This window comes from Lasiodiplodia theobromae, assembly GCF_012971845.1.
Source record: "Lasiodiplodia theobromae strain AM2As chromosome Unknown scaffold_7, whole genome shotgun sequence".
NCBI lineage: Eukaryota > Fungi > Ascomycota > Dothideomycetes > Botryosphaeriales > Botryosphaeriaceae > Lasiodiplodia > Lasiodiplodia theobromae.
Window position 1 is genome coordinate 508,068 of NW_023336563.1, and position 23,291 is coordinate 531,358.

At 54.6% G+C, this 23,291-nt stretch overlaps 6 protein-coding genes across 6 annotated transcripts; 3 read left to right on the forward strand and 3 right to left on the reverse strand.

The window, feature by feature from the left end:
• Nucleotides 1-1,120: 1,120 nt before the first annotated feature.
• On the reverse strand, nt 1,121-3,956 carry LTHEOB_2826 (Pachytene checkpoint component pch2; the record flags this gene model as incomplete). Its single annotated transcript, XM_035511681.1, has 8 exons — nt 1,121-1,579; nt 1,653-1,742; nt 1,789-2,047; nt 2,111-2,219; nt 2,269-2,324; nt 2,379-2,634; nt 2,691-2,766; nt 3,291-3,956. 8 exons carry the CDS (start codon nt 3,954-3,956, stop codon nt 1,121-1,123), a joined length of 1,971 nt encoding a protein of 656 aa, XP_035363552.1.
• A 507-nt stretch (nt 3,957-4,463) lies between these two features.
• Nucleotides 4,464-5,794, forward strand: LTHEOB_2827 (Serine threonine protein kinase; the record flags this gene model as incomplete). The annotated part of the gene is made up of 2 exons (XM_035511682.1): nt 4,464-4,674; nt 4,743-5,794. The coding sequence occupies 2 exons, from the start codon at nt 4,464-4,466 to the stop codon at nt 5,792-5,794; spliced, it is 1,263 nt and encodes a 420-aa protein (XP_035363553.1).
• Nucleotides 5,795-6,893: 1,099 nt separating this feature from the next.
• On the reverse strand, nt 6,894-9,738 carry LTHEOB_2828 (Eisosome protein 1 protein; the record flags this gene model as incomplete). The annotated part of the gene is made up of 3 exons (XM_035511683.1): nt 6,894-7,858; nt 7,910-9,442; nt 9,507-9,738. 3 exons carry the CDS (start codon nt 9,736-9,738, stop codon nt 6,894-6,896), a joined length of 2,730 nt encoding a protein of 909 aa, XP_035363554.1.
• Nucleotides 9,739-10,505: 767 nt separating this feature from the next.
• On the forward strand, nt 10,506-11,452 carry LTHEOB_2829 (Tyrosine protein phosphatase 6; the record flags this gene model as incomplete). Its single annotated transcript, XM_035511684.1, has 2 exons — nt 10,506-10,620; nt 10,671-11,452. The coding sequence occupies 2 exons, from the start codon at nt 10,506-10,508 to the stop codon at nt 11,450-11,452; spliced, it is 897 nt and encodes a 298-aa protein (XP_035363555.1).
• A 391-nt stretch (nt 11,453-11,843) lies between these two features.
• LTHEOB_2830 (FMN interacting protein) lies at nt 11,844-12,680 on the reverse strand (the record flags this gene model as incomplete). The annotated part of the gene is made up of 2 exons (XM_035511686.1): nt 11,844-11,885; nt 11,940-12,680. The coding sequence occupies 2 exons, from the start codon at nt 12,678-12,680 to the stop codon at nt 11,844-11,846; spliced, it is 783 nt and encodes a 260-aa protein (XP_035363556.1).
• Nucleotides 12,681-14,404: 1,724 nt separating this feature from the next.
• Nucleotides 14,405-15,968, forward strand: LTHEOB_2831 (Hly-III-related protein; the record flags this gene model as incomplete). Its single annotated transcript, XM_035511687.1, has 2 exons — nt 14,405-14,563; nt 14,628-15,968. 2 exons carry the CDS (start codon nt 14,405-14,407, stop codon nt 15,966-15,968), a joined length of 1,500 nt encoding a protein of 499 aa, XP_035363557.1.
• Nucleotides 15,969-23,291: the final 7,323 nt, after the last annotated feature.

The following is a 23,291-nucleotide window of genomic DNA, read 5'->3' on the forward strand; positions in this document are numbered from 1 at the left end:
TCGGACGGGCCTTCGGGGTCTGCGTAGGAAAATGTAGCTCCGGTCGTTGGTGTAGCAGAACATTGAGAGGCGGACAGGACGAGGGCGGCGCAGAGGTCGGTGCAGAGCGTCGACGAGGGCGGCGGCCGTCCTTTTTGTTTTGGCCCAGAAGCCGGATTGTGCGTGCGCCGTACAACAGCGGGTTGCGTTTCAGAGCCCTGCGAGACACAACACAGTAAGGCTGGAGCGGGATCGGACAAGGATCACAACCTGGCGTCCTCTTTGCCGTTTGCTGCGCGCCGGCCCCTGGCCTGGCCTGCCGCGCCTTTTTATGTCGTCCGCCTCCTTGGGCAGAGTCATCGTCGTCAAGGACCTTGCATCCGCCCAACGCAGCCGTCACGTACAGCCGTTGCTGCTGGCAGCTGGCCCTGTTCCTCTCATGCGTCGCTACGTGGCCGTCAACACCGACGCTAGCCCCAGGCCCCCGACTTCCCCCGCCCTCCAACCAGCTCCCCCATTGCCAGCCAGAAAAATCTTTTTCTGGCACCGGCCAACCGGTCAGCCGCTGTAGGCCCTGCCTGCGGCTCACACACGCCAATGGCTAGCCATTTGGTTCGCACGCGGCGCACCTGCGGAGCGGCACGCCGCCGCTGATGCTAGTGATGCAGCCCAACATGTCTCGCCCAACTCGGACGGATCTGCTAAGCGCCTCCTGCCCAATCCTCCCCGCAGCTTGCCACCGCGTCCAGATCTTCGGGTCCAGGAGCAACGGCTGCCATGTCAAGCCCTGGGTGGGGCTGTGAAGTATCCGCCGTTGGCTGCTGCAAAAGCAATGGCGTTCTCTTTCTGCTGTAAGCTTTATGTGGTTCGTCGTGATTCAGACACGTGCGCTGAGTGAGGCACGCTGCATCCTTGGGGGCTGGACCTTTTTTTAATCCAGCAAGCTAACCGTCGTGCAACGTCGAAACAGGTGCGGCGGCGGAATTCTGTCTTTTAGCTATGACTCTTACTTCCATGAATCCAGCCCTCGCGCAAGCGAATATCGGGAGCACCCGGCTGCGGCTCTTCGGCTCAGCAATGCAACTCCTTCAAGCCAAATCCTCCCTGCCGCTTACAGAGCCAACCTCCTTGCAGCTACTACTCATTTGTTTCCCCCATCGTCAATTGCGAGTTGGATGGCGTCCAACACTTCGTCCACTGACGGCCGTTCCGAGTATGTGTAGAGGCCGAGGGCCTTCATGGGGAGCCGGCGCAAAGACCTCCCGGACATTCCGACGCACTTCTTCGAGAAGTGCCATAGCTTGAACGCCAAGCTATCCTCGGCGGCCATCAGCGTTAAGTATCCCAGAGATGGAAAAAGACGTGGATCCTCCATCATGGTGCTTGCGGCGTCAGCTTTCCTCCAACGTCCATCTTCAGTAGAGCCGGCTGTTCCGTTGGTCGTGCGAGATGGCTCTTGGGATCTGCAAAGCGTGGTAGACGTCAGGAGGTCCTGCCTGATGAGCTCATTCAGTGACGATCGAAGTATGCTGTAGACTGCATCCGACCCGGGATTAGGCACGGCTTGTGACATGTCAACACGATCCAGGAAGGCGGAGTCCTATTCCTGATTAGCAAAAGTCCGACGCCCCGGAACCCACACGGGGATGGCCAATGAACAAGAGTCGGCGTACAATCGCATCGGGAAGGTTGCTGGTACACAGCACCATGACGTTGGGGCGGCTCCGAAGACGGTCAAGTGCGGTAAGTATTCCATTCGTAACCTTGAAACGTCAGCTAATTACTACCAAGTGAAACGGCTCGTCTCACCCGTATAGCATCTGCAACTTCGCCACACATTGACTGTTCACGCGGAGAGACTAGGCTCTCGACTTCGTCAATCATCACACAAATTAATGTCTGTGTTTCCGAGTTCGCAAGGTCTTGGATCTTGTCAAAGATTTTGGCGATAATCTTTCCGCTCTCCCCAAAATATTTGCTGAAAAGCGATTCTGGATGGATCTCGATCATCTTGCCGTGCGTGTATATTTTGCCCAAACGAATCTTCAGCTTCTGGGCCAATCCTCGACTATTCAAGCCATGTGGTCAGCACTACCAAGACAAATGGGCTCGAACTGCCAAACAGCATTACCATAGTGTCGTCTTTCCACTCCCTGGTGGACCGTGGAGCAAGAAGAGACCGTTCCAGCTGATGTAATGACTGCTTTTCGGGTCCAGAGCGTGTTTGTGCAGAATAGTCACTGTTATTGTCAGCATTCAGCTTCACAGTCATCGCTCTAACATGCTTACACATGCGTGTTGCAAGTCGTAGCAATTTGACATGGATATTTCCGGGGTAGGCCAGACTAGGGTGACGTTGGTGAGTAGCTGTTTCTGGATGCGGGAAGAAAGTAACTCACGACTCCCACAACCCGTCCAGGTTGACATTTGGCAAGGTAACCGCGCGCATCTGATGTGTCGTGTTATCTTCAAGATTCCCTTCATCGCCAGTCAAAGTTATCAACGTAGCAGATGCTGCGCCTTCGTCGTCTTGGAGCCGATAGACTTGAACATCAAGCATAACTTCCTGAAGAGAGAAACAGCTGCTGCCCTCATTGTTTCCAGAATAACTGTCGACGTGGATGTATTCGATGCTTTGTCCACTCTCAAGGCTCTCTGTATCGAGGGTAAACGGCGACTTCTCCGCGTCGTGGGTCGCATTGAGTGCTCACCATCACCAGACACCGTCTCTCCTACCTTCAGGTAACTGAATTTCTGCAGTATCCATTGTGAGACTTCATCTCTGACCTGGATGTATTACTGTTAGTTACGGTTACAGCGGTTTGACGATGCCGGCGTGTGACCCACCTCGTCCGCGCGCCAGAACGGGCAGGGTGTGTGGCGAAGGCGCACTTCTACGTGTAAGATGCCTTTCGACGTCATCGTTGTCGTACCTTTGGAAAGCGGTGTAACGTTCTTGTCATGTTCGCGATTGAGTGGAGGCGTTTGTGGTTGTACTAGGCTGCAAAATGAGCGAATGCGCGGAGAGGCAGCTGCTCCCAACGGAAGGTGCAATCAGCACACGTGCAAGCGGGTACCTGCACACCCGCCCTACAACTCCCACGGATTATTTGGCGTTATCTTGAAATATTGCATACAGTTGTTGTCAAATATTTGAATATTCTGGCAATTGCACGCCAAGTAATATACATGTGCACATAGAATACACAGTAGAAAAAGTGCAGCCCCATGCACATTACCTCTAAACCGAAATCCCAAGGCATCGGGGAAGCCGCTTATTTGTTCTCAGCTGCTCGTCTCTTCGCTCTAACCTCAGCCTTCCTCCTCTCACCGCCATCAACCTTGTGTCCTCTCCTCTCCTCCCACAGGCCCTCTTTCACTGCTACCCTCGCAATTTTGTTCGAAACGGCCTCGACATAGGGTCCAACGATAGTGTGCGCGCCCTTGACCTTCAGACCGCGCAGCGGCTTCGCGTTTTTCAGCACCTGCTCCGAGACCTCTACGCCTTGCGGCACGTTGACAACAATCTTCTTCGTTCCCGGCGCCGAGGTAGCTGTGGCAAGCTGCGGATGGCTGGAAGCACTGTCGGACGGCACTTCGGCAATGCGGACCTCAGCAACGCCGTCCGTGACGTGCTTGGCGTCGCCGGCCACGCCGTACTCGCCGTTGCGGAACTTCTCCCGCCAGTGCAGTAGATAGCGGCGCGACCGTGCGGGCTCGACGCCCAGATCGCGCAGCTGGTCCGAGGTCAAGCTGAACAGCGCTTCCCACGAGGGTATTTTGGCGGCGTGCTGGGAGAGCTTACGGCCGATGACGGTGAGGAAGGTGGTGACGTCCGGAACGAAGGGCGTGGGCTGGGGGATAGGCCGCTGGGGGATGCGGTTATGCAACTGGCGGACGCATTGGTACGAAATCGATGTTGCAGGCGCGCTGGACCGGAGCAGCTGCGCCAACCGGGGGTTTGGCCGGATAATCATGGTGGTGATGCGCGACTCGATGTAGCCTGCAGTAGCCGTCAGGACGACGGTTCCGACGATTGAGGTCGGCAATGACTTGCCTGAAGCACGACTGCGGCGAACGGGCTGTCGGGCGCGTGGGTTTCAGTGGTCGCGCTGAGAATTGGGCGGAGGTGGAGCTGGAGGTCAGACGTTGCTCGCCGCGGGAACTTTTCGTCGGCGGACCGCCGCCCTCTGGCGCCGAATCCCTGCACCCGGCGCCGCCTGGCGTAACTCCTCCCATCATCAACCACCAGCTCCCAGGCGCCCTACATCTGCTCGCATGGTCGCAGCTGCAACAGGATAGCAGCCCTCGAAGCTACCATAGCCGCATCAGCAGCCATCTGCACCAAGCTCAAGGGACTAGCTCCACCGCCGAGGCCGTCTTCCTTTCACCTCTGCTCCGCTGCGATCATCTGCCATCAGCCAGCCTGTCTCGACCCTCGAAACTCGCTACCCGTCCACTCGCCCTCGCCATAGTTATTCACCATGGCAGTCTCTCCGGCGGAGCCCTACGCCGCGTCTGCCAACGCAAATATCACCGCCGCCAAAGCCAAAGCGCTCACCGTTCTACAACACAATGCCGCCAAAGCACTGTCTCCCCGCACCGCTGCCGCATCAACAGGCTCCACCTCTGACGATGCGCCGCGCGATTTGTCTGAGGCGATGAACGAGGAGATTAAAAACAGATATAAGAAGAGTATGTTCCCAGCCAGTGCACCGTCCTACTGTGTAGCCATCGACACTGACACGCTCCACTCGAAACAGCAACAAAGCTCGGTGAAGGTACATACGCCATCGTATACAAGGGCGAAGTTGTGGCGAAGCCCGGACAGTTTGTCGCCATCAAGAAAATTAAAGTGAACGCCGAGTTCAAAGACGGCATCGCGATGGACGCCATCCGAGAAATCAAGCATCTGCAGGAGCTGGACCACCCGAACGTCATCAAGCTGCACGCCGTGTACAGTTCGAAGGCGCAGAACCTGAACCTTGTTCTCGAGTTTCTTCCTCTCGGTGACCTGGAGCAAATGATGAAGGCGCGCGACACGATATCCTACGCGGCGGCCGACGTTAAATCGTGGATGGGCATGGCGAGCCGTGGTCTTTGGTGGTGCCACGCCAACTTTGTTCTGCACCGCGATATAAAGCTCAACAACTTGCTCATCGGCGCCGACGGCGAGGTCAAGCTGGCCGATTTCGGTCTGGCCCGCTCCTTCGCCGAGCTGTACGCGCCCATGACGTACAATGTCATCACGCGGTGGTACCGGCCGCCCGAGCTGCTCTACCAGGCGCGCTTCTACTCGGGCGCCGTCGACGTGTGGAGCATGGGCGTCGTCTTCGCCGAGCTCGTACGCCGCGACTTCTTCATGCCTGGCGACACCGACCTCGCCCAGATCGACCAGATCGCCAACGTCTTCGGCACCCCCACCGAGGACAACTGGCCCGGCGTCTCCAAGCTGCCCGGCTATATCAAGCCCGCCGCCGACGGCGCCGACGTCAAGCGCGGCTGGCCCCAGGGCTTCTGGGACTCCGAGTTCGGCCTCATCGGCCCCCTGGGCATCCAGCTGCTCCGCTTCATGCTGACCCTCGACCCCCGCAAGCGCGCCACTGCGAAGCAGGTCCTCGAGCATCCCTGGTGGACGGCGGAGCCGAAGCCGACGCCCAAACAGGACCTGCCGAACCCCAACAAGACGAAGGCCAAGGCAGAGCTCGAGAAGAGGATGGGCGAGGATCTGAAGAGGCGCGGCGGCGAAATTCCTGGCGAGGAGGGCCGTGGGGACAAGGTGGCCAGGAAGTTGGATTTTTCGTCCTTCAGGTGAACGTTGACCGACGATCCTTTGTGGAGCTATGGGGATTGACCGCTTCGATTTTTTTGTGGCCCGCCGCTCATCCTCTGTCGGCAGACGGAATCGGATCACCGCTGTCTCCCGCACCAGCTCTGGTTTTCCTGGCTACACGTAACAGACGAGGCGAGGAATGGATGCCAGGGCTCGAGGTTACATCAACCTCGGGCGGCGTCCTCTCTTCTGGGCAACCTTGACGACTGAGGAATGCGACAGCTGAAGCGTGCAAGAAAGATATGCAAAAGGCCCGGAGCGGTGACCAGCGGCAGCGGAAACGTCTCAGCCCGGCCGTTCTCCACATAGAGGCTTTTCATCCTCTCACAGGCCTTACCAGGCCGTATGGTCGGCAGAAGGGAGTACGGCACTGCAAACTGTATGCATCAGTTTGACTATCTTGTGGTGCACCAGTCGGACTAAACTTGGGTCTTGGGCTAGTGAGCTTGAATGAGGACAATCACCAGTTGCAGGCGGTGCCACAGTGGATGGGGATTAGAAAAGAGTTGTTGATTTGGATATCATCACTTGATGGTCCCAAAGCGGAGTCGCATCGTAGAAGACTAGAGGACACAAGACGCTTCAGCCAGACGATAGAAGTCACAAAGGCCTAGAACAGTTTCATTTTGCTCAACCGTACGGTCATAAAATCGAGAGATATAAAAAAAGTCGTTATTTTGTTCTGTCCATTCGCCGACCGTTGTGTAACGTCATCAATACCGCTCGTGAAGCTGCAGTCCTGATGTTAAATACTCATCTTTGCTTCCAATTCGAAAGTAACCTGAGAAACCCAACCCAAATAACACAGAAATACAAAATTGGTATGTGTGCGAAGCCGTGGGGATATCAACCTAACCAGGACTCTGAAGCAAAAAGCAAGTAGAGAGAAAGAAAAACGAGACAAAGGTGTTTTGATATCCAAAGTTTGCGTATGCGCTGGTGCTACTAGGCACTCTTTAGGGAGTCGGTGGCTGTCTGGATGAGTCCAGTCCAAGGTAAAAATGAAATGGCAGAGTTGCAGGTGTGGCTTGCAACCCATGACGCGTAGCTTGTGAGTCCGAGCATACAGCAGGGGAGTGGATTAGAATCTCTCCATAAACCGGCTGTCCCTCTGGGGACTCTCCGTACTCCGTTTCGTCGTCAACCGCGGAGGTGGCTCAAGACTCTCGCCCGCATCGACAAATTGCTCCTCGTCATCGTCTACACCATTTGAAACACTGCTCACTCCAGTCGCTGCGCTACGCTGCCGACCTCGACTGCTCCAGCTACCCGCGAATCCGCCTCCGCTACTGGTACGAGCTATTTCACCACTCTCCAGGCTGCTGATGCTAGGTGAGGAACGGCGTGCCGGTGGGGTTGTGATCATGGGCGTCGTTTGCTCAGGAGCTGGCGGTTGATCGCGCGTAGCAGCAAGGGAACTCTGCGAGCGGAGTGCCGCACCGCCGATGAAGCTGCTGCGATGGGAAAGTGTCCCAGGCTCGGCCTTCTCAGACTTCTCTTTGGAACGACCAAGGTGGGATCGGCGCTTTAGACGATTGAAGAAGGACTTGAGACCGCGGCTACCGCCTTCCTTTGGAGAAGTAGTGTGGTCGATAGGGGAGGTAGGCGCAGAAAAGGAGATATCCTTGGCTGATTTGTTGTTTTCATTGTGTGTAGGTGTTTCGATGGTAGTTGCAGGCGCGGTAGCCACACGGCGTGTTTGATGTGACTCCTCGACGGGGTCGACCGTATGTTTCTGCTTGTCTTCCTCGTCAGAGGATGCAACCTCGCCTATCGCCTCGACCTCTCTCTGATAGCTTGGAATTTCAGCCAAGGGCGCAGGTCGCTCGTCTCTGTGAGTGCTTGAAGTCACAGGTCGGGGCTCCAGAACGGTCATGGGCGCATCAGAGTGGTCCTCGTGTTCTTCTTGTTCCGCCTTCGACTTGCGTTTTTCCTCTTGCTTGAGCCGCTTCTCTTCATCACGTCGCACCTTTTCAATTTCCTTCTCAGCCTTTGCAGTAGCTTTTTCTTGAGCCTTACGGGATTTTTCTTCTGCCTTCAACTCACCTACACAATGTCAATCATTAGGATCCACACACAGTTATTGGATGTACTCACTCTTGATCCTCTTCTCCTCAGCCTTTCGCTCCGCCTCACGCTCCTTCTCGACAGCCGCAAGACGTTTCCTCTCCTCTTCCTCAAGCCGTCGCTCCTCGTCCTGAGCTCTCTTAGCCTCGGCAGCATCGGCTATTTCATTCAAGGTCGGGGCGACTTTGCTGGCGGCAACAGCATCGATCTCGGACTGGTCTAGAAACTTTCCACCCCCAACGTGTACTTTGCCGTGATTCTCCATGCGTTTCTCGCTCTGTTCAGATGCTTTGGCGCGGGCTTTCGCTTCCCATTCCTCCATGATCGCCGGTGGCACTTTCCCAGTTTCCATGAAGACCTTCTCGTCCATCGTGTGCATCTGAGCGAGCACTTTTCGCTCTGCGGCGGCGAGGAGGTTTTCGCGGTCTTTCTGCCTCTTCTTGGCATCAACTTGGGCAAGCTTGGTGTTGAATATGGACATCTGATCCCTGATCCTCCGCGATTGTTCTTCGTCATCTGAATCAATCAGTCTACTGTCGCTGGAGGCACGGCGCCTCCCTCGACGTACGGAGAGCCGGGAGCGCTTTGGCGTGCTGCTGTAACCGTAGTAGTCACGGAAGTCATTCGTGCCATCCGCGTCGAGTTTGGCCAGTCGTTCGGCAGCCAGCCTCTGAGCCTGACTCTGCACCTTCATGTATTGCAGCGCCTGTGTTCTGAGGTCCGCAGGTGAAGTGGTGCTGCTCGCTATTGACATCGGCCGTGCGCTGGCCCCGCGAGCCGCCGTCTCACCAATGTTGGAGATGCCAGCTGCCTCGTTGATCGCGTGCTGTTGTGTATCGTACATTTTCTTGGCCATGGAGATTGCGGAGGCCCGAAGGGCTGCTTGTCGTCGCTGTTCCTCGACCTCGATCGAGACCGGTGGCGTCGAACCGAACATCTCTTTCGGGACATTGGCGCCGATGTTGGTAATCCGTGCGGATTGCATAGCTTCCGAACTCGTGCGGTTGGTGTCGTGAGGCTTCTTGATCGACGGTCTATGTGCGACAGTGGCGGCGTTAAGTGAATTGTGGGCAGAGTTTGCGGCATCAGGATAGTTTGGAAGCGGCGCGGGTGACGATTCTGCCCTTTTCCGGTTCCTGGCAGCCACTGCCCCTGTTGCAGCTGTGAGTGCATTCCTCTTGCCAGTATCGGAGTAACCATAGTCAGGCTGTGGGCTCAGCGCCTTGTTACGCATGGCAATGCCAGCAGCCGAATTGCCGTCCGCACTTGCCTCAGGCATCCACAGGTTGAGTTTGGCGCTATCCCGATGAGCGAGTAGTGCGGCCTTGGAGCCTGCCGCGCTCAGTTCTGGTTGCCAGAGAGGCGGCATCTTGTAGTCTTTGGCCAAGAGAGCGGCTTTTGCAGCGCTGTCAGACGTGCCATCAGGCTTCCACCACTCGATTTTTGTCTTGTTTCCCGCAGCCAGCAGCGCAGCGGATCCCGCGGAATTAGCTGTGTCAATGCCTACGACCGGGAAGCTAGGGAGTTCCTGCGCTCTGGCGTACTTGAGAGAGGTGGCGGCGCCTGTTGCTGCGCGGTCAGTGGGTGCAGTCCCTAGATCCATGGCATTTTTCTGGGAAGCACATACTCGCCGAGGAGAGCTTTCCGTTAGAGCCAAGCGGACTCGTTTGCTCAATGTTTGTCGCGCGATCAGGGTGTGTGACGTAGAGGGCAGCGGTTGAGGCTTGTTCTTGAAGTTTTTTGTCTCGGCCATGAGCGGACGGATCCGGACAGGCCATATCGCCAGAAGAAAAGGGCTTGGCTGACTGCGAGGAATAAGCTCCTGCGTGAGCATTCTCGAGAGCAGCGGTGGCAGCCATAGTGGGAAATATAGGGCTGCGGACTGGAAGGTAAATTCCTATAGGAACAGGCACGGAACTAGAGACATGCGGCGCGACAGCGGATTGGTGAAGTGTGAGATAATGTCTGCCTGAGGAAGATGTGCCGCAAGGATGCGAGCAGAGCGAAGCGCGGAGGCCAGGGCGAGGGTTGTATAGGACATGGACGCCATGACATCACCTGTGTGGCCAGACGCGAGACCCTTGCCGCCTAAGCCGCAACGGGCTGGCGGGCACGACGGCGCCTCCAGTTTGCACGCTGTCACGAGCGCCAAGAGAGTCCGTCGCCTTTCGCGCCCGGCGAACAGTCGGTTCTGCGCTATGCGCCCGCTGCGGCTGTCGTCCCACGGATGACGATCTGCGCAAGTGGAGTGTCCCTGGGAAACTCCAGCGCCTGCAGCGCAAAGAATGCGTGGGGCCGATCGGCACAGGGAACCCGCCTGGCAATCTCGACCACCGACCAGCGTCGCAAAACCTGACCTCCATCCCACGCCAACGGCTGAACTCCTGTCAGTGCGGCCACGCATCCAGTACGACCGTCTTCTAGCCCTGCCGCCAGTTCAACCAGAGCACGACGCAACACAAGCAGACCTCTGTCGCAGTCTCTTCAACGGAAGCACCAGACGCAAAGCAGGATACCTGCCGCGCCTGACACAAATTTCTTTTCTCGTGCGATCTGCGTTACAAAGGATTATCTGCGTGCCTAAATCTTGCCATTTGGACAGTTGCTATTTTTGGTTGTCGTCGCCATGGCCACCGAACAGCCTCGTTTTGAGAAACTTCTCAATTTCCGCGATGTCTCCTCCCTCCTCTCTCAGCCTTCAAGGCTCAAGGCGGGCAGGCTCTTCCGCAGTGCCAGGCCAGGTATGCCTCCAATGCGAATCCCGCTCCATCGCACCTGACGCTCCGCACAGACGAAGCCACGCCCGCAGACCAGGCTCTGCTAGGCAAATGCTACAACATTTGCACCATCGTCGATCTCCGCAGCCCAACCGAGCACCTCGAGCAAGCTAAAAAGCTCGCCGCTCAGGCCCGGATTGACGACCATGTCTCCACCGTCCCGTCCCCGTGGAGCACCTCTGCGTCCGCAACGGCGGCCGACCTTCCAAAGATTCCGGGAATCACGTACCGCGATGTCAACTTCAATGGTGGTGCCTACATCCGCTCGATGCTATCGCAACTTTCCTGGCCCTCTTACTTGACTGTGCTAGCCTACTATGTTGCTGGTTACCGCGTTGAAGCCGTGCAGATCATCGGCCACGAGGTAATGAGCCCCCGTGGCGTTGTCGGCCTGATGCTGGACAGTTTGGCCGTTTGTACCAAGGAGATCGCCGTCGTATTCAACGAGGTGCTAGCGCGAGAGGAGAGTTACCCAGTGCTGTGGCACTGCACCCAGGGAAAGGACCGGACGGGACTGGTGACGATGTTGACGCTATTTTTACTTGGCGTGGACATTGATGATGTGCAGCGTGATTACATGGCAACGCAGGCAGAATTGGAGCCTGAAAGGGAGGAGCGTGTAAAAGAGATCGCCAGGATTGGGCTAGGATCGGAATGGGCAGACTGCGATCCCAACTTGGTGGCAGAGGTAAAGGAGTTTTTGGATGAAAATTATGACGGTGTCGAGGGGTATTTAGAGAAGGCGGGAGTGAGTCGCGAGACGCAAGAGAAGATCAAGAGTATTCTGCGTCCATAACGGAGTGAATGCATGCATGACATTCTGTACGACTGCCGTCAGGGTGTGTTAGCAGGAATGGTCTGTGTGCTTTACTGATCTTCGCCTGGCACCGAAGCATGGTGCAGAGTTGGGTATTTGTGCAGGTAGGGCTGCAACTCTTAATTAGAAAAGCTGTCGACTTGCCTTTTCTTAAATGCATCACTGCCATCCCCACTTCGCCTTTCCACTGCGGTGTCGGCCTTAACTTTCTCCTGATTGTACCCCACATAGCACATCCGTCATCTTTAGTATCCGCATGTGTACCTCGTTGCGCGACAGGAGGTTCCTGCAGACATGTTTGGTCATCCCAGACGCCGGTCGCCACATTGACGCACAAGTCTCGGAGGACCATCTACCGTTCACGCCGTTCCTAGTACTCCTTTTGAAAAGTTTGCTCGATGGGTTTGGCGGCCTGAGAGTGTCAGGTGTCATCATTCAGCCTCCTTTCAATCAGGAGGGCGCTTACCTCGATGAACTTCTCCAAGCTCTCGTCCAATTTAGCAAGGTCCTCCTTTCTTTTGTTGTTCTCCGCAATCAATCCCTGCTTCTTCTTCAGCAGGCCTTGCCTCTTTTCCTCCAACGCCAATCTCTCCTTGTGCTCATGCTCGATCCTGGCCTTCATCAACGCGTCCTCAAACACCTCCTCCTCGTACGCCGTATCCTCGTCTCCACCTTCCATGCCCACATCCTCCCCTCCCGACTCCCCGCCTCCCGCCTTATCTCCCCTCTCAAGAACCGCCTTCTGTGCAGCTTCCCTACAGCCCTCCACTACGTCCGGAAAGGTCGCTGCAAACTCGTCCTCGGGCATCAGCGGGAGCTTCTGATACGGATGATCGTAGCCCTGGCAGGCCTTTATCTCGGACTCCAGATGACGCTGCTCGTAGTACAGGTTCTGCAACGCCAGGTGCAGCGTGTCGACCTCGTGCCTCGCGTCGGCCGTCGCGTGCTTGGTCGCGCGCACGCTCAGCAGCGCCTTCCGATTCTGGTTGCGCACCGCGGCGAGGTGGGCGTGTAGGGCCTTTTGCGCCGACGATATCTGCTCGGCGACCTCGGGCGGCATCTGGTTCTCGGCGGGCCTGGACGACGATGGAGGGAGCGGGTGCTCGGCGAGCAGCGCTAGCAGTGCGTCGCATTGCTGCTGGGCGAGCGTAGCGGCGTCGAGCACGGCACGTAGGTCCGGGTCGGTTATGATGTCGGCAGCGGTCATTACGGCGGTGGTGGGAGCAGTCAATGGGGCGGATGTTGTTGTTGTGGTTGCTGCGCGCGGAAGAGCGACGGGCAAAGTTCCAGCGCGCGATTGCACGGCCGGCATGATGGCGGGCGGCTGTGCCCGTGCGTGCGGCCCGCGGATGACGACTGGAAAATCAAGCCTGATTGGTTGTTGCAGTTGAGGTGCAAGGTGCGGAAATTCAAGTTGTATCAGCAGGAAATTTTCAAAGGGTCCTAGCTGAGATGTTGAGAGTGAGAAAAGGCGCAGGGTCGGTGCTTCTGTGGTACATTGGCCTGCGCAGCTTCTCGTTCTGCCACGGCTCAATGGTGATGGCCATTTGCTTTATGCGACAGGCCCGCCCCGCATGCACTCCATCACCGAAACGTTTGCTTGCATGGGACCATAACGACTAGGCAGCTTACTAAAGTACAGCAGAGAGAAAGAGTTGCTGCCGTTCTTTTTTTTTTTTTTTTTGCACAACTCTTCCCAATAGCTCTGATGGAACGTGGATGGTGTTTAACGCCGCACTCGGAGATCAGCCGCATGCTGAGACACGGTCCAATTTCTGGGAAACATTTAAGGCTCGCGTATCAACGGCGTTATCTCTCGTCCGGGGTACAGCGGTAGGCCCCTTAGTCACGCCCCTATAAGGACGAAACGCGGTATAAGGACCAAGCTCCCCGGGATAGGGAGTATATTGGCAGAAACCTCCTGCAGGAGGAGCAGCAGCGCTTCGCAGCGTCGATCGACGTCACAACGGGATAGATCTGCGTGTTCGCCAATAGCGCGGAAGTTCGGCAGGGAGCAGCGCTTGATCGGGCGCGGCGAGCTCTGGGCAAATTTCAGTTGGGAACTTTTAGGCGCGCATGGACCCCAATATCCCTTCGGACTTGGCCCGGATACGTGCATGAAAGACGAAAAGCTTTGCGTGCTCGGCCGCGCAATCGGCCACCGCTGGACGAAGCCCGTAGCGGACCAGACCAGACACTGCGACACCGTCAGCTTACCGGGCGGTGCTATGTACCAGCTAACTGCGCGCTCGAACCCAACGCGGCGGACGGACGCGGCGGGTCTGCGGCCACGGTGCTGGCGCAGGGCGATAAGGAGCGCTAGGGCCCATGTTGGTGCTATGCGCCTTGGGGCACCCATGCGCGGCATCGTAGCCGAGCTGTAAGGCTGGCCCTGTCCGGTGGCAACTCGCACGCCAAGCGCCGCCCAGGGCCCAATCCCAATCCCCACGCACGCCGCTGCAGGAGCGCTGTGCGAAGATGAGGTCGGGCGTGGGGAGCGGCGGCCTTTGGGCGCGCTCGTTGGTGGCTTTGCAGCGGCGGGTTGGCTAAGTAGACAAGTGCTGCGGCCCACGAGTCAGCTTCACATGCCCCCGGGCCCGCCCCACCCGTCGCGGCGTGCAGACGCGGGCACCCTTCAACCAACTTAAGCCCGCAGTCGCCCACTGCCGCTCCTTTCCCTGGCCCACGTGTAGATATTTTGCCGTCTCTTCCTTCCAAACCCCTCTTTATCTGCAGCCACGCGTCGGCTCTCAATTCACGCTCCCTTTTCCGTTTTGCCGCCGTCTCAGCTGCCGTCTCACCCGCGAATCGTCCCGCCTACAATATTTGCACCACCTCCGCACCTGCGCCGACCTCGACGACCAGCGCCTGAATCCACCTTTCACCGCCGCCTCCCACTGCTTTCGACCGCGCTTCCACCTCCCGCCCACCATGGCGTGCACGGCCACGTCCATCATGACCGAGTCCTACGAGGAACCCGTTATCGGCACCTCGTCCGGTCTCGCTGTCCGCCGAGAAGAGCTGCGCCGGCGCAGGCATTCCTCCTATCACCGCCGGAATTGGTCCATGGAGGACAACGTACAGGTTTTGGTGCGTGCGCCCGCAGCGTCGTGTGAGGGAAGTCCGAGCGGAGATTAATCAGTCTAAATTGCAGGTCGACCGATTTCTGATCGAGCTTGAGCGCCGCCTTGACTTTATAGAATCTTACGGCCAACTGAAGCTGGATGCCGGCATTGAGCGTGCCTACAACACCCTCCACACCGTGCGCGACTCGTGCTCGAGCGTGAGGAACGACGTAATAGACGCCGGCAAGCGCCGAGCGAGCGTCCTTGTTACGACCCTGGAGACGATCCACCAGGATGCCTTGGCGCGGAAGGAGACCATGGAGCAGAAGGTGCACGAGGGTATCCGGTTGTTGGAATTGACGCTGGCCGACTTTGAGGCCCGCGCCTACGCCATGCGGGACGCCGGCGTACGGGCCGTAGCCCACGAGATCTACGGCGAGGGCCACCGGAGGATGCACGACGCCAAGGTCAAGGCGAAGGAAGTCATGGGCGAGGGTCTGGAGAAGGCGAGACGAGCCAAGGACAGCATGAAGGAGAGCGTGGAGCATGCCGTGGGACACGCATTGGCGAGAGCAAAGGAGCACGGCCTGATCAGGTACGAGGATCTTCCGGAGCCCTGGCGCGTGAACCCCCACATCCTCAAGGGATACCGATTCCACGAGGACAAGCTGGACTGCATCCTGTCCGTCTTCAATCTTTCCAACGAATCCTTCAACATCTGGTCCCACGCCATCGGTCTGGTCATCGTCCTGTCCATCGCCTTTTACTTCTATCCCACCAGCGTCAACTTCCACATGTCGAGCAAATCCGACATCTTGATCGCCGCCATGTTCTTCTTCGCTGCCTGCAAGTGCCTGGTCTGCAGCACCATGTGGCACACTATGAGCAGCATCTCGGAACAGAAGCTGATGGAGCGTTTCGCCTGCGTCGACTACACGGGAATTTCGCTCCTCGTGGCAGCCTCCATCATGACGACCGAGTACACGGCGTTCTACTGCGAGCCCGTCTCACGCTGGATCTACATGGGCACCACTCTGATGCTTGGCGTGGGCGGCGTCATCTTGCCCTGGCACCCGACCTTCAACCGTGCTGACATGGCTTGGGCCCGTGTTTGCTTCTACGTGTCGCTCTCGGCCACCGGTGCTATTCCGGTGGTCCAGCTCATTCACTCGCGCGGTCTTTTCTGGGCCATTTACTTCTACGCCCCCATCGTCAAGTCCCTTGCCGTTTACCTCACTGGAGCTGTGCTCTACGCCGCCAAGATTCCCGAGCGCTGGTGCCCGGGCATGTTCGACTACGTTGGCGGCAGCCACAACATCTGGCATGTCGCGGTGCTCGGCGGTATTCTTTTCCATTACGTGGCCATGCAGGAGTTCTTTGCGCAGGCTTTCCTGCGCGCCCAGACACAGCCGCAGTGTTCGGCGTATTGATTTGGCTGTGTTGTCCATCGTTCCTGGATTCTCATTTGTCATCGTTGGAAGCTTGCATCACCGTTCGTTTTTTCATTTTTATGTTTTACATCTCAGCATAGCAGCGTACATTTTGCATAATCACGGAGTGCAGTTTTTTGCGTAGAGTAGAGGATGGTTGCATTGGCATCGGGAGTATGAATATCCCTGTTGTGTTGCAAATTAGCGTTCGCTCTGGAAGACATTAGATAGCGCCGCAAAACCTTTACCAAAAAGGAAAATGAGAGAGCATTCTCTGGTATACCAATCTTCCCCAAAGCTTTTGTGAGCGTGAATCTGTAACGAAGCCCATGTTCGACGCTTTGCTCTTTCACCACAATGGAGGCTCCACGACAAACCTCTTCTGCAAGCGCGACCCTTTCACGTTCTCCATGGACATTTCATTTTGTTGTTCTTCAACGGCAACTGCAGATGGAGTTTGATTTAACGTCTGTTGCGGTACTTAAAGACAACATATGGGCAGCTGACTATTGTCCGGACGTAGATGTAGAATTTAAAATGATACATATGCGTCCGGACAATAGCTTCAGCTCCCTACATGTCAAATTCCAAACTATGCATCTCTCAAATATTTAGCTCACCTGCCTCATTTCTCATATACGGCGAATTCAAGTTCATATTGGCGAATTTTGAGGTCTCCTATCGTATACACAATGCAGTCATCTCAAGGAATACTCTTTCGTTCTCAGTGAGCTTTTGATTCCGAATGCTACCCAGTAAAAGAACATCACCACGCTCCCAATGAGTTTTCCACACGTCTCCTCTTCTGCTGGCATAGGCTGAATCACGTCCAGCACGGTGGTTGTGGTGAAGGTGTGGTGGAAGTTGTTCTCAATCCGGATGAACATCGTAAGTCTGGTACCTTGGGATGATTGCATCTCTGTCAAAAGCCTTACGAGACCGGCCTGCAGCATCTTTGTCTGGTCTTTGGTGCCACTGTCCACATTGTGGTCAGGACTGAGCAGGTCCTTAGCTGTGGGCTCCGTGAGAGTGGAAGCGTCAACGATGGTGGTGCGAACCCTCTGGCGTAGTGTGATGATGTGGTCCATCAGCGCACGGGGTTTCTTCTCAATACTGGGCTCGAAGGATTTCTCGCCCTCGTCGATCTTGGATTTAAATTCAGCGAGTCAGCCCTTAGACTCACCGCGGACTGTCAAAAAGACCTTCTTGCCACGCGTAATTGCAATATTAATACGACAGTCGTCCTTCATAAAGCCGATGTCAACAGCCTTGCCAACACTGACATGAACGAGATCTTAGACGCCGATATCTGCTTTATAGCCCCAGGAAGAGTCGACGGTGGCAGTACGAAGAACGTCGCTTGTCGTCAAGTTCTCCGAGCGACGAAGCTTGAGGATCTGGTCATCACACTCCTCGCGCTGACGCTTGTGTGGTGCAAGGATGACAATAGTCTCACTCATTTTCTTCATTGAGGCCCGTCAGCTGCTCGATGGCACCCGTTACCCACTGTACGTTTTGAAGGTCGGCCCGAGCATGAGAGCGGGACGAGCGGCGCAGAGTACTCCCATTCGCTTGCACGTCTTGTAGTCGGGCCTTGTCGTACTGCTTGGGATCCTCGCTGTCCATCTCGGATTTCGCTTCAGTGACATCTGCGTGAGTGAAGGGGTCGATCAGCGGGGGGCTCAGCGGGATCGTGCTTGAGCAATATAGGCCAGAGATCCTGTCGGCAAGCCTTCAGTTCCTGACATGTATAGTGTCCTAAGATTTTAGGCGACTTCCACTTTGTGAATACACATCGAAACCGGCACCATAAAGTTGCACCAGGGACTACCGTCAGCGTTGTCAGGGCGGGTTGTGTGATTCCGGCGCTGTCGCATTCAACAACCGTGAAAGAATCTCCAATTTCGTTCTGCCAGGCTCCACTAGATGTCGATAGCAGACTCGGTGGGCTCTGTATGGTCTGTGAGCCACTCCCTGCTTGTGAACTAGATCAAGGCGGCGGCGTGGAGGTCCTTCCTGGTGAGCTTTTTCCATTTGCCCTTCTTTGCCAGCCTCAATGACTTATGCGTATCAGGCCCGACACTGTTGGAGTCATTGACGATGGTCAAGCTATCTCGGACGTGACTAACGACGACATCCAAACGCCAGCGGTCTTGAACGAACACCGCTGCTTGCTCACCTGCGGCAACCAGATCGGCAATGGCAATGTCCACTTCTCCACCTTGGACAGCGTCGACAATGCATGCCTTGAAGTCGTCCTTAGCGTTGAGGAGCCCAATGGATCTTCTCAGCACTCATGTGGCGCAATTCTGCCATGTACTGTCTCCTCTGGGAAGCGTAAAGAGTGACAATGAGGACTTCCTTGGCTTCAAAACCTGTTGCAAGCAACTTCTAGATCAAACTGAACGTGTGGCTAGTGAAAGGTTTGTTGATTGAGCTCGTTCCATCCTTGAGGCGCTGTCCGTTGTCGAGATTAATGAGGATCTTGTCCTTCCGAATTCCAAACTCGGTCTGAGGGAATGCTTGTGCCTTGGGCCGATCGTCAACGTCAGTGCCAGGTGCTTTCTGGACAATTCAGCAGTAAGCGTAGTGTGACCAGAAGTGGAATCTGCGCGACGCTGCTGTCGGAGCGTTGTGGTGGGAAAGCTCAAGTCGCTTGAGAGGCGAAGCTACTCGGCAAACTATTACTTCCTAGCCTTTGTGCAGCTCGCGGGTGAAGCAAAGGATGGTGTCGGTCGGAGGAAGCAGTTGCGAAGTCAGGAAAGAGCGGTCTTGACGAGCCCGCTTCATGCCTAGCCAGCCCGCTAAAGAAATATATGTACCGGCTTCCACTACTGCTAGCCAGAAAAGAACCAAAATGATCCCATGTACCCTCTTTTGTCACCAGTGGTCTGTAGTTGTCTTGCTTTCAGGACTGGGTCTCGTCGAATTTGCTTGAGAGTTCTTCATCATGAGTGTCGGGGTCGGTGAGCGGGGTTTCGTGAGGCGGGTCAGATACGAGCGCGGAATGGTGACGTGCGGGTAGGCACCATCTGTTTCGCTGATTGATCGTCTCCTCGATTCTGGGATGGAGTGGGAGGCGCGGCAGGGAGGTTTCCTGGGAAAAGAAAATCAGCACTGGCTCGTATCTAATCAGAGTTCATCTCACTTACGTATTCCATGGTTCCATCACAAACAGAAAACTGCACTGAAGGTGCGTGGGTTGTTTCCGCTGTCGCTCGATCGCCTCCTGAGTCTCCTACGATGTGCTCTCTCCATGTGTACTTTTCCAGATGAACGAGGTAATCTGAGGAAAACAAAGGCGCCGATATCCCTCAAAAGTGCATTGTCTGAGCTGACTGGTATCGAGGTCGTTGCTGGTTTGGTCAGTTGAACGCGGTGGTAGCTGTGTGCGATTTACTCTGAACCAGCCTTGTTGAAGTTGATGACATCAAAGTGAAACCCAGTATTTGCATCCGAGTTTGTGGAGGTATTGCGAATGCTGAGGGAAGCCGTCGGGGGAAAGACCATGCAACTCATACCTCAGGCGCTTGCGAGATCCCGATGACTGCTTTGTACAGGTGAGGCGCATGACGAGCACGGTTTGAATTAAGCCAAATAACCAGCACAAGGGTTTGGGCTGATGGCTATCGCAAGGGAAGCAACTGTGACGGTGTTTGTTAAGTTGGTTGAGTCTGTAGGGTCTGGGTGGAGACTTACGAGAGGGTTCCAAAATCAGAGAACCACCGTCACAATGTTTGAGAAAAGTATTCGGTTTATTCATGACGCCCCTAGGCGCTCTGACAATTAACACAAGGTTGAAAGCCAGGTGTTTTTGCGCAAGAACAATGCATTTGCGCTATGCCTTTTTCGACGGATTGAGTAGAAACTCCTGCTGACAGCAGGCTTTTCTCAGGAACCTCCTCCATGTGTACACCTCGCTGGGCATTGAGGAAGATGAGGGCCAGGATGTCAGGTTTAACCGCGAGAAAGAGCGCGACCATGTTGAAAAAACTTTCGAGCAGTACAAGGAGAAGTTCTTCACCGAGCTGGAACAATGTCACCAGGAGTAGTTCTGCTCAGAGATCCCTGACAGAAACCGGAACAGCAAGGCGGCAAAATATGCTCGGAAGGGAGAGTAGGAAGACCGCAGGGCCGTCATCAATCGGATCAAAGATATCAATCTCCCTCAGTTTGACGATAGCCCCGTCATGCCACGGGCCCACGACTATTTCGAGCTTACACAACGAGAGCAAGAGAAGATCCGGCTAGAGCAGTGGAACGTGAACGTTGCCGTGTCCCTGTACTGGACCTGTAAGCCAGGCCTAAAACTTGTTTACTCAGCAGGATGCTAATCGAACTCTTTAGTCCATCCCGAGATTGCCATTGAGAAGTGCTTTCAGCATGAGTTTATGGAAGTAACGTTCTGCATCTTCTGAATGACGACTTGAGACAAGTACATACACCCCAGGCTGGTGCAGATCGCATGCAACAACTCCGGCGATGAGAAGCTGACCAACCTGACGTCCACAAAGCTGTTTGCGCTGTCAATGACGATTGCTTTGAGGAAGATTTTGCCTGCCAGTCCATCGATGCTGTCTGGGTGCCGGAAAATCAGGAATATGGCAAAGTCACCCGGAAGAGGAAGGCAAGGGAGGGCACGGAAGGCGACGCCAGGGACGAGCCAGGTATTGGAACTCTCTTGCGTAAGCGCCGTGCAAGCTCCAATTCTACTACCTACTCACATCCCTCATCCCACAACGAGATCGTGGGACCGAAGCCCGTGTGGAGACGCAAAGAGGTACACGCGGCAAGGAAAGTTGGCTTGGCTTCTCTTTTTCTCTTCACAGTTTCTTTCGTATGGGCTGCGTTTTCTTTCGTCATCTCTCGGTGTCGAAAATTGCACATCTGGAAGGTTGCCGACGGCATATTGGGGCGTTTTGGCTGAATTTGCGCCTGTTTTATTTTCTTTTTTGATTGGGTTCTCGTAGGACTGCAGCGCGTACGATGTCGGAGGAATTGGCTTGCGGCAAGAAAAAGAAAAAGAAAAAGGACAATCTAAGACAGGCTTGTACAAACCTCGTAAAGAAGAGGAAAAGAGGGGAAAGTTTGGGGTAGGAAGGCGAGGTCCTTTTACAGGCATGGGTGCCACGGCAGGCGGCTGCCATCAGATTTTTTTTTTTTTTTGGCTACGTGCTAGCTAACTACACTTTTCGAAGTATGTGAGTGCTTGAATCACACCTCCATACTCGAATTATACATAGACAATGGTCTGACGGGTCGTGGATCTGGTTTGAACTTTGTTCTTCCGCGTGACGGTGAACCAAAAAGCCGAGCGAAGGCTGCCAGTTGGTAATGCCTCTGCAGTCGTCCAATTAAGTAGTGCATCCAAGCCAGATTTTGCAAATGATGATGACACGCGTTCTCTGCTCATATTGGTCTCAATGGTGTTCTTTCACTATCGCAACTCGCTGGATGCGACGATCGGTCTTCTGGAATGAGCCCAGCCCTTGAGGCAATCTGTCGTCCGCGCAACGCAATTCTCTGCACTTGTTTCGCCATTGAGATTGCCTGTCGCCGTAAGTCCGAAGAGTTCATCACAGAAATTTGCTCTAGGCGATACTCGGCCCTCTGCACGCCGCGAGGCGCGGTTGCGCTTCTGGAAGTTGATCTCCGACCTCTCTCAGCTCCCAGATCTTATATGCGTTAAGCTACGATGCTTATAGAGCGCGCCGACGAGGGAGACACCTCGCAATTGAAAGCCTTCCTCGCTGACATGCTCAACATTACCGTCTCGGGGCCTGGCTGGCAACCCCTCGCCTCCCTGGACTCGCTCACTCCGCGATGCAGACTCGAAATAAGGACGAGTACGTGCACAATGTTTATGTGTGCCCCTCGCACTACTCGGTTTATAGCTACTTCGTACGGTCTGCCTTGAGCAGGGCCGCGCAAACTGTTGATAGCAAATCTGCTTCTTGCGTTGCACTGTATCCCATGCATGTCCTCGTCTCGAACTACTTCAGCAACGGGCACACGGTCGGGAAATTTCTAACTGCCACACACAAGGCAGTTTGCGTGGGAGCAACGATAAAGTATGTACATCCCGCGAACTATGACGCAATGCTAGAAAGCTTTGCCAGGAACTAGTCTGCCACCTTCTCCAGATTTCAGAAATCTATCGCGATGTTTTTAAAAGTTGGTTTTACTCTTAGTGGTTCTCGAGGGATAATTCTAACCGTGCGCCGGATAATTTTCTAACCGGAAGCTAGGTTTCTTAAACTTTAGGAATGGTAATATAACATTAATATATCTTACCGCAAGCTCGTCTCCTGTCTAGTATAGACGCAAGAGCTTTATAAGGCTATTTAAACCCTATTTTTTAATTGCGGCAGTTGTAATAGAAAATTTACGTTGGAAAACTTACTTTGACTACATATCTAAAGCATATATACTCAACAATTTTTGATTACCTCCAATTCACTCTAATACCGTGCCCGGCTGGCGCAATCGGTTAGCGCATAGGTAAATTAACCTTTACCACTATGCTTAAAATTCATTAACTAATATTTCGAAGGACTTTTACCTGCTTCCCGCAGTAATCCTGGGGTTGGGAGTTCGAATCTCCCGTCGGGCGACTATCTTTTTTTTCCGTTTTCCTCATTTCTCCTACTAGCTTTGTTGGGTTTTGCTCTTTTCTTTTGTGCGGTGGGACAGATCCCCGCAAATCTCGGCTCGACCTTCCTACGAAACCGGGGTTTCGAAATTACATCTACCGTCTTAGACCTATTAACGTAACAGACCCATTAGTATAACGGACCAATCGTATTATTCAGACAAGTTAAGAATGTATAGGTTAGATTCTTCCTAATAAGAACGTAAAGCTGGCGGACAAATAAGAGACTCCGGATACAGCTAATAAAGTATAATTTACATTAATAGATCTGTTATACTAATAGATCTAATACGGTACCTATAACTAGTAGCTAACGCTAAGAATAGTAGATCTTAGAATAGAGGTTAACTATATAGAGAAATAATTATACCCTACTATCTATCTATTAGACTTAAGAATGTGGTATACAACGCTTAGAGTGCTAGCTGGGCTTTAAGTAAGTTAAAGTCGATGATGAAACGGGAAAATCGTGCTATATCGAATTTCAGATAATGCATGTGACGAGTACATGTGGGAAGGAATCGTCGTCAGCGCACGACATTTAAATGATAAAACGTGTTTGAAAAATTTCCATAAGACATCATCTAGCCTCAATTTCTAATATGACAAATTGCTTTAAGCTGCAGTAGCCGCAGTGGAGAGGGGAAATAGTAGAGTACTTGCTTGGTGCT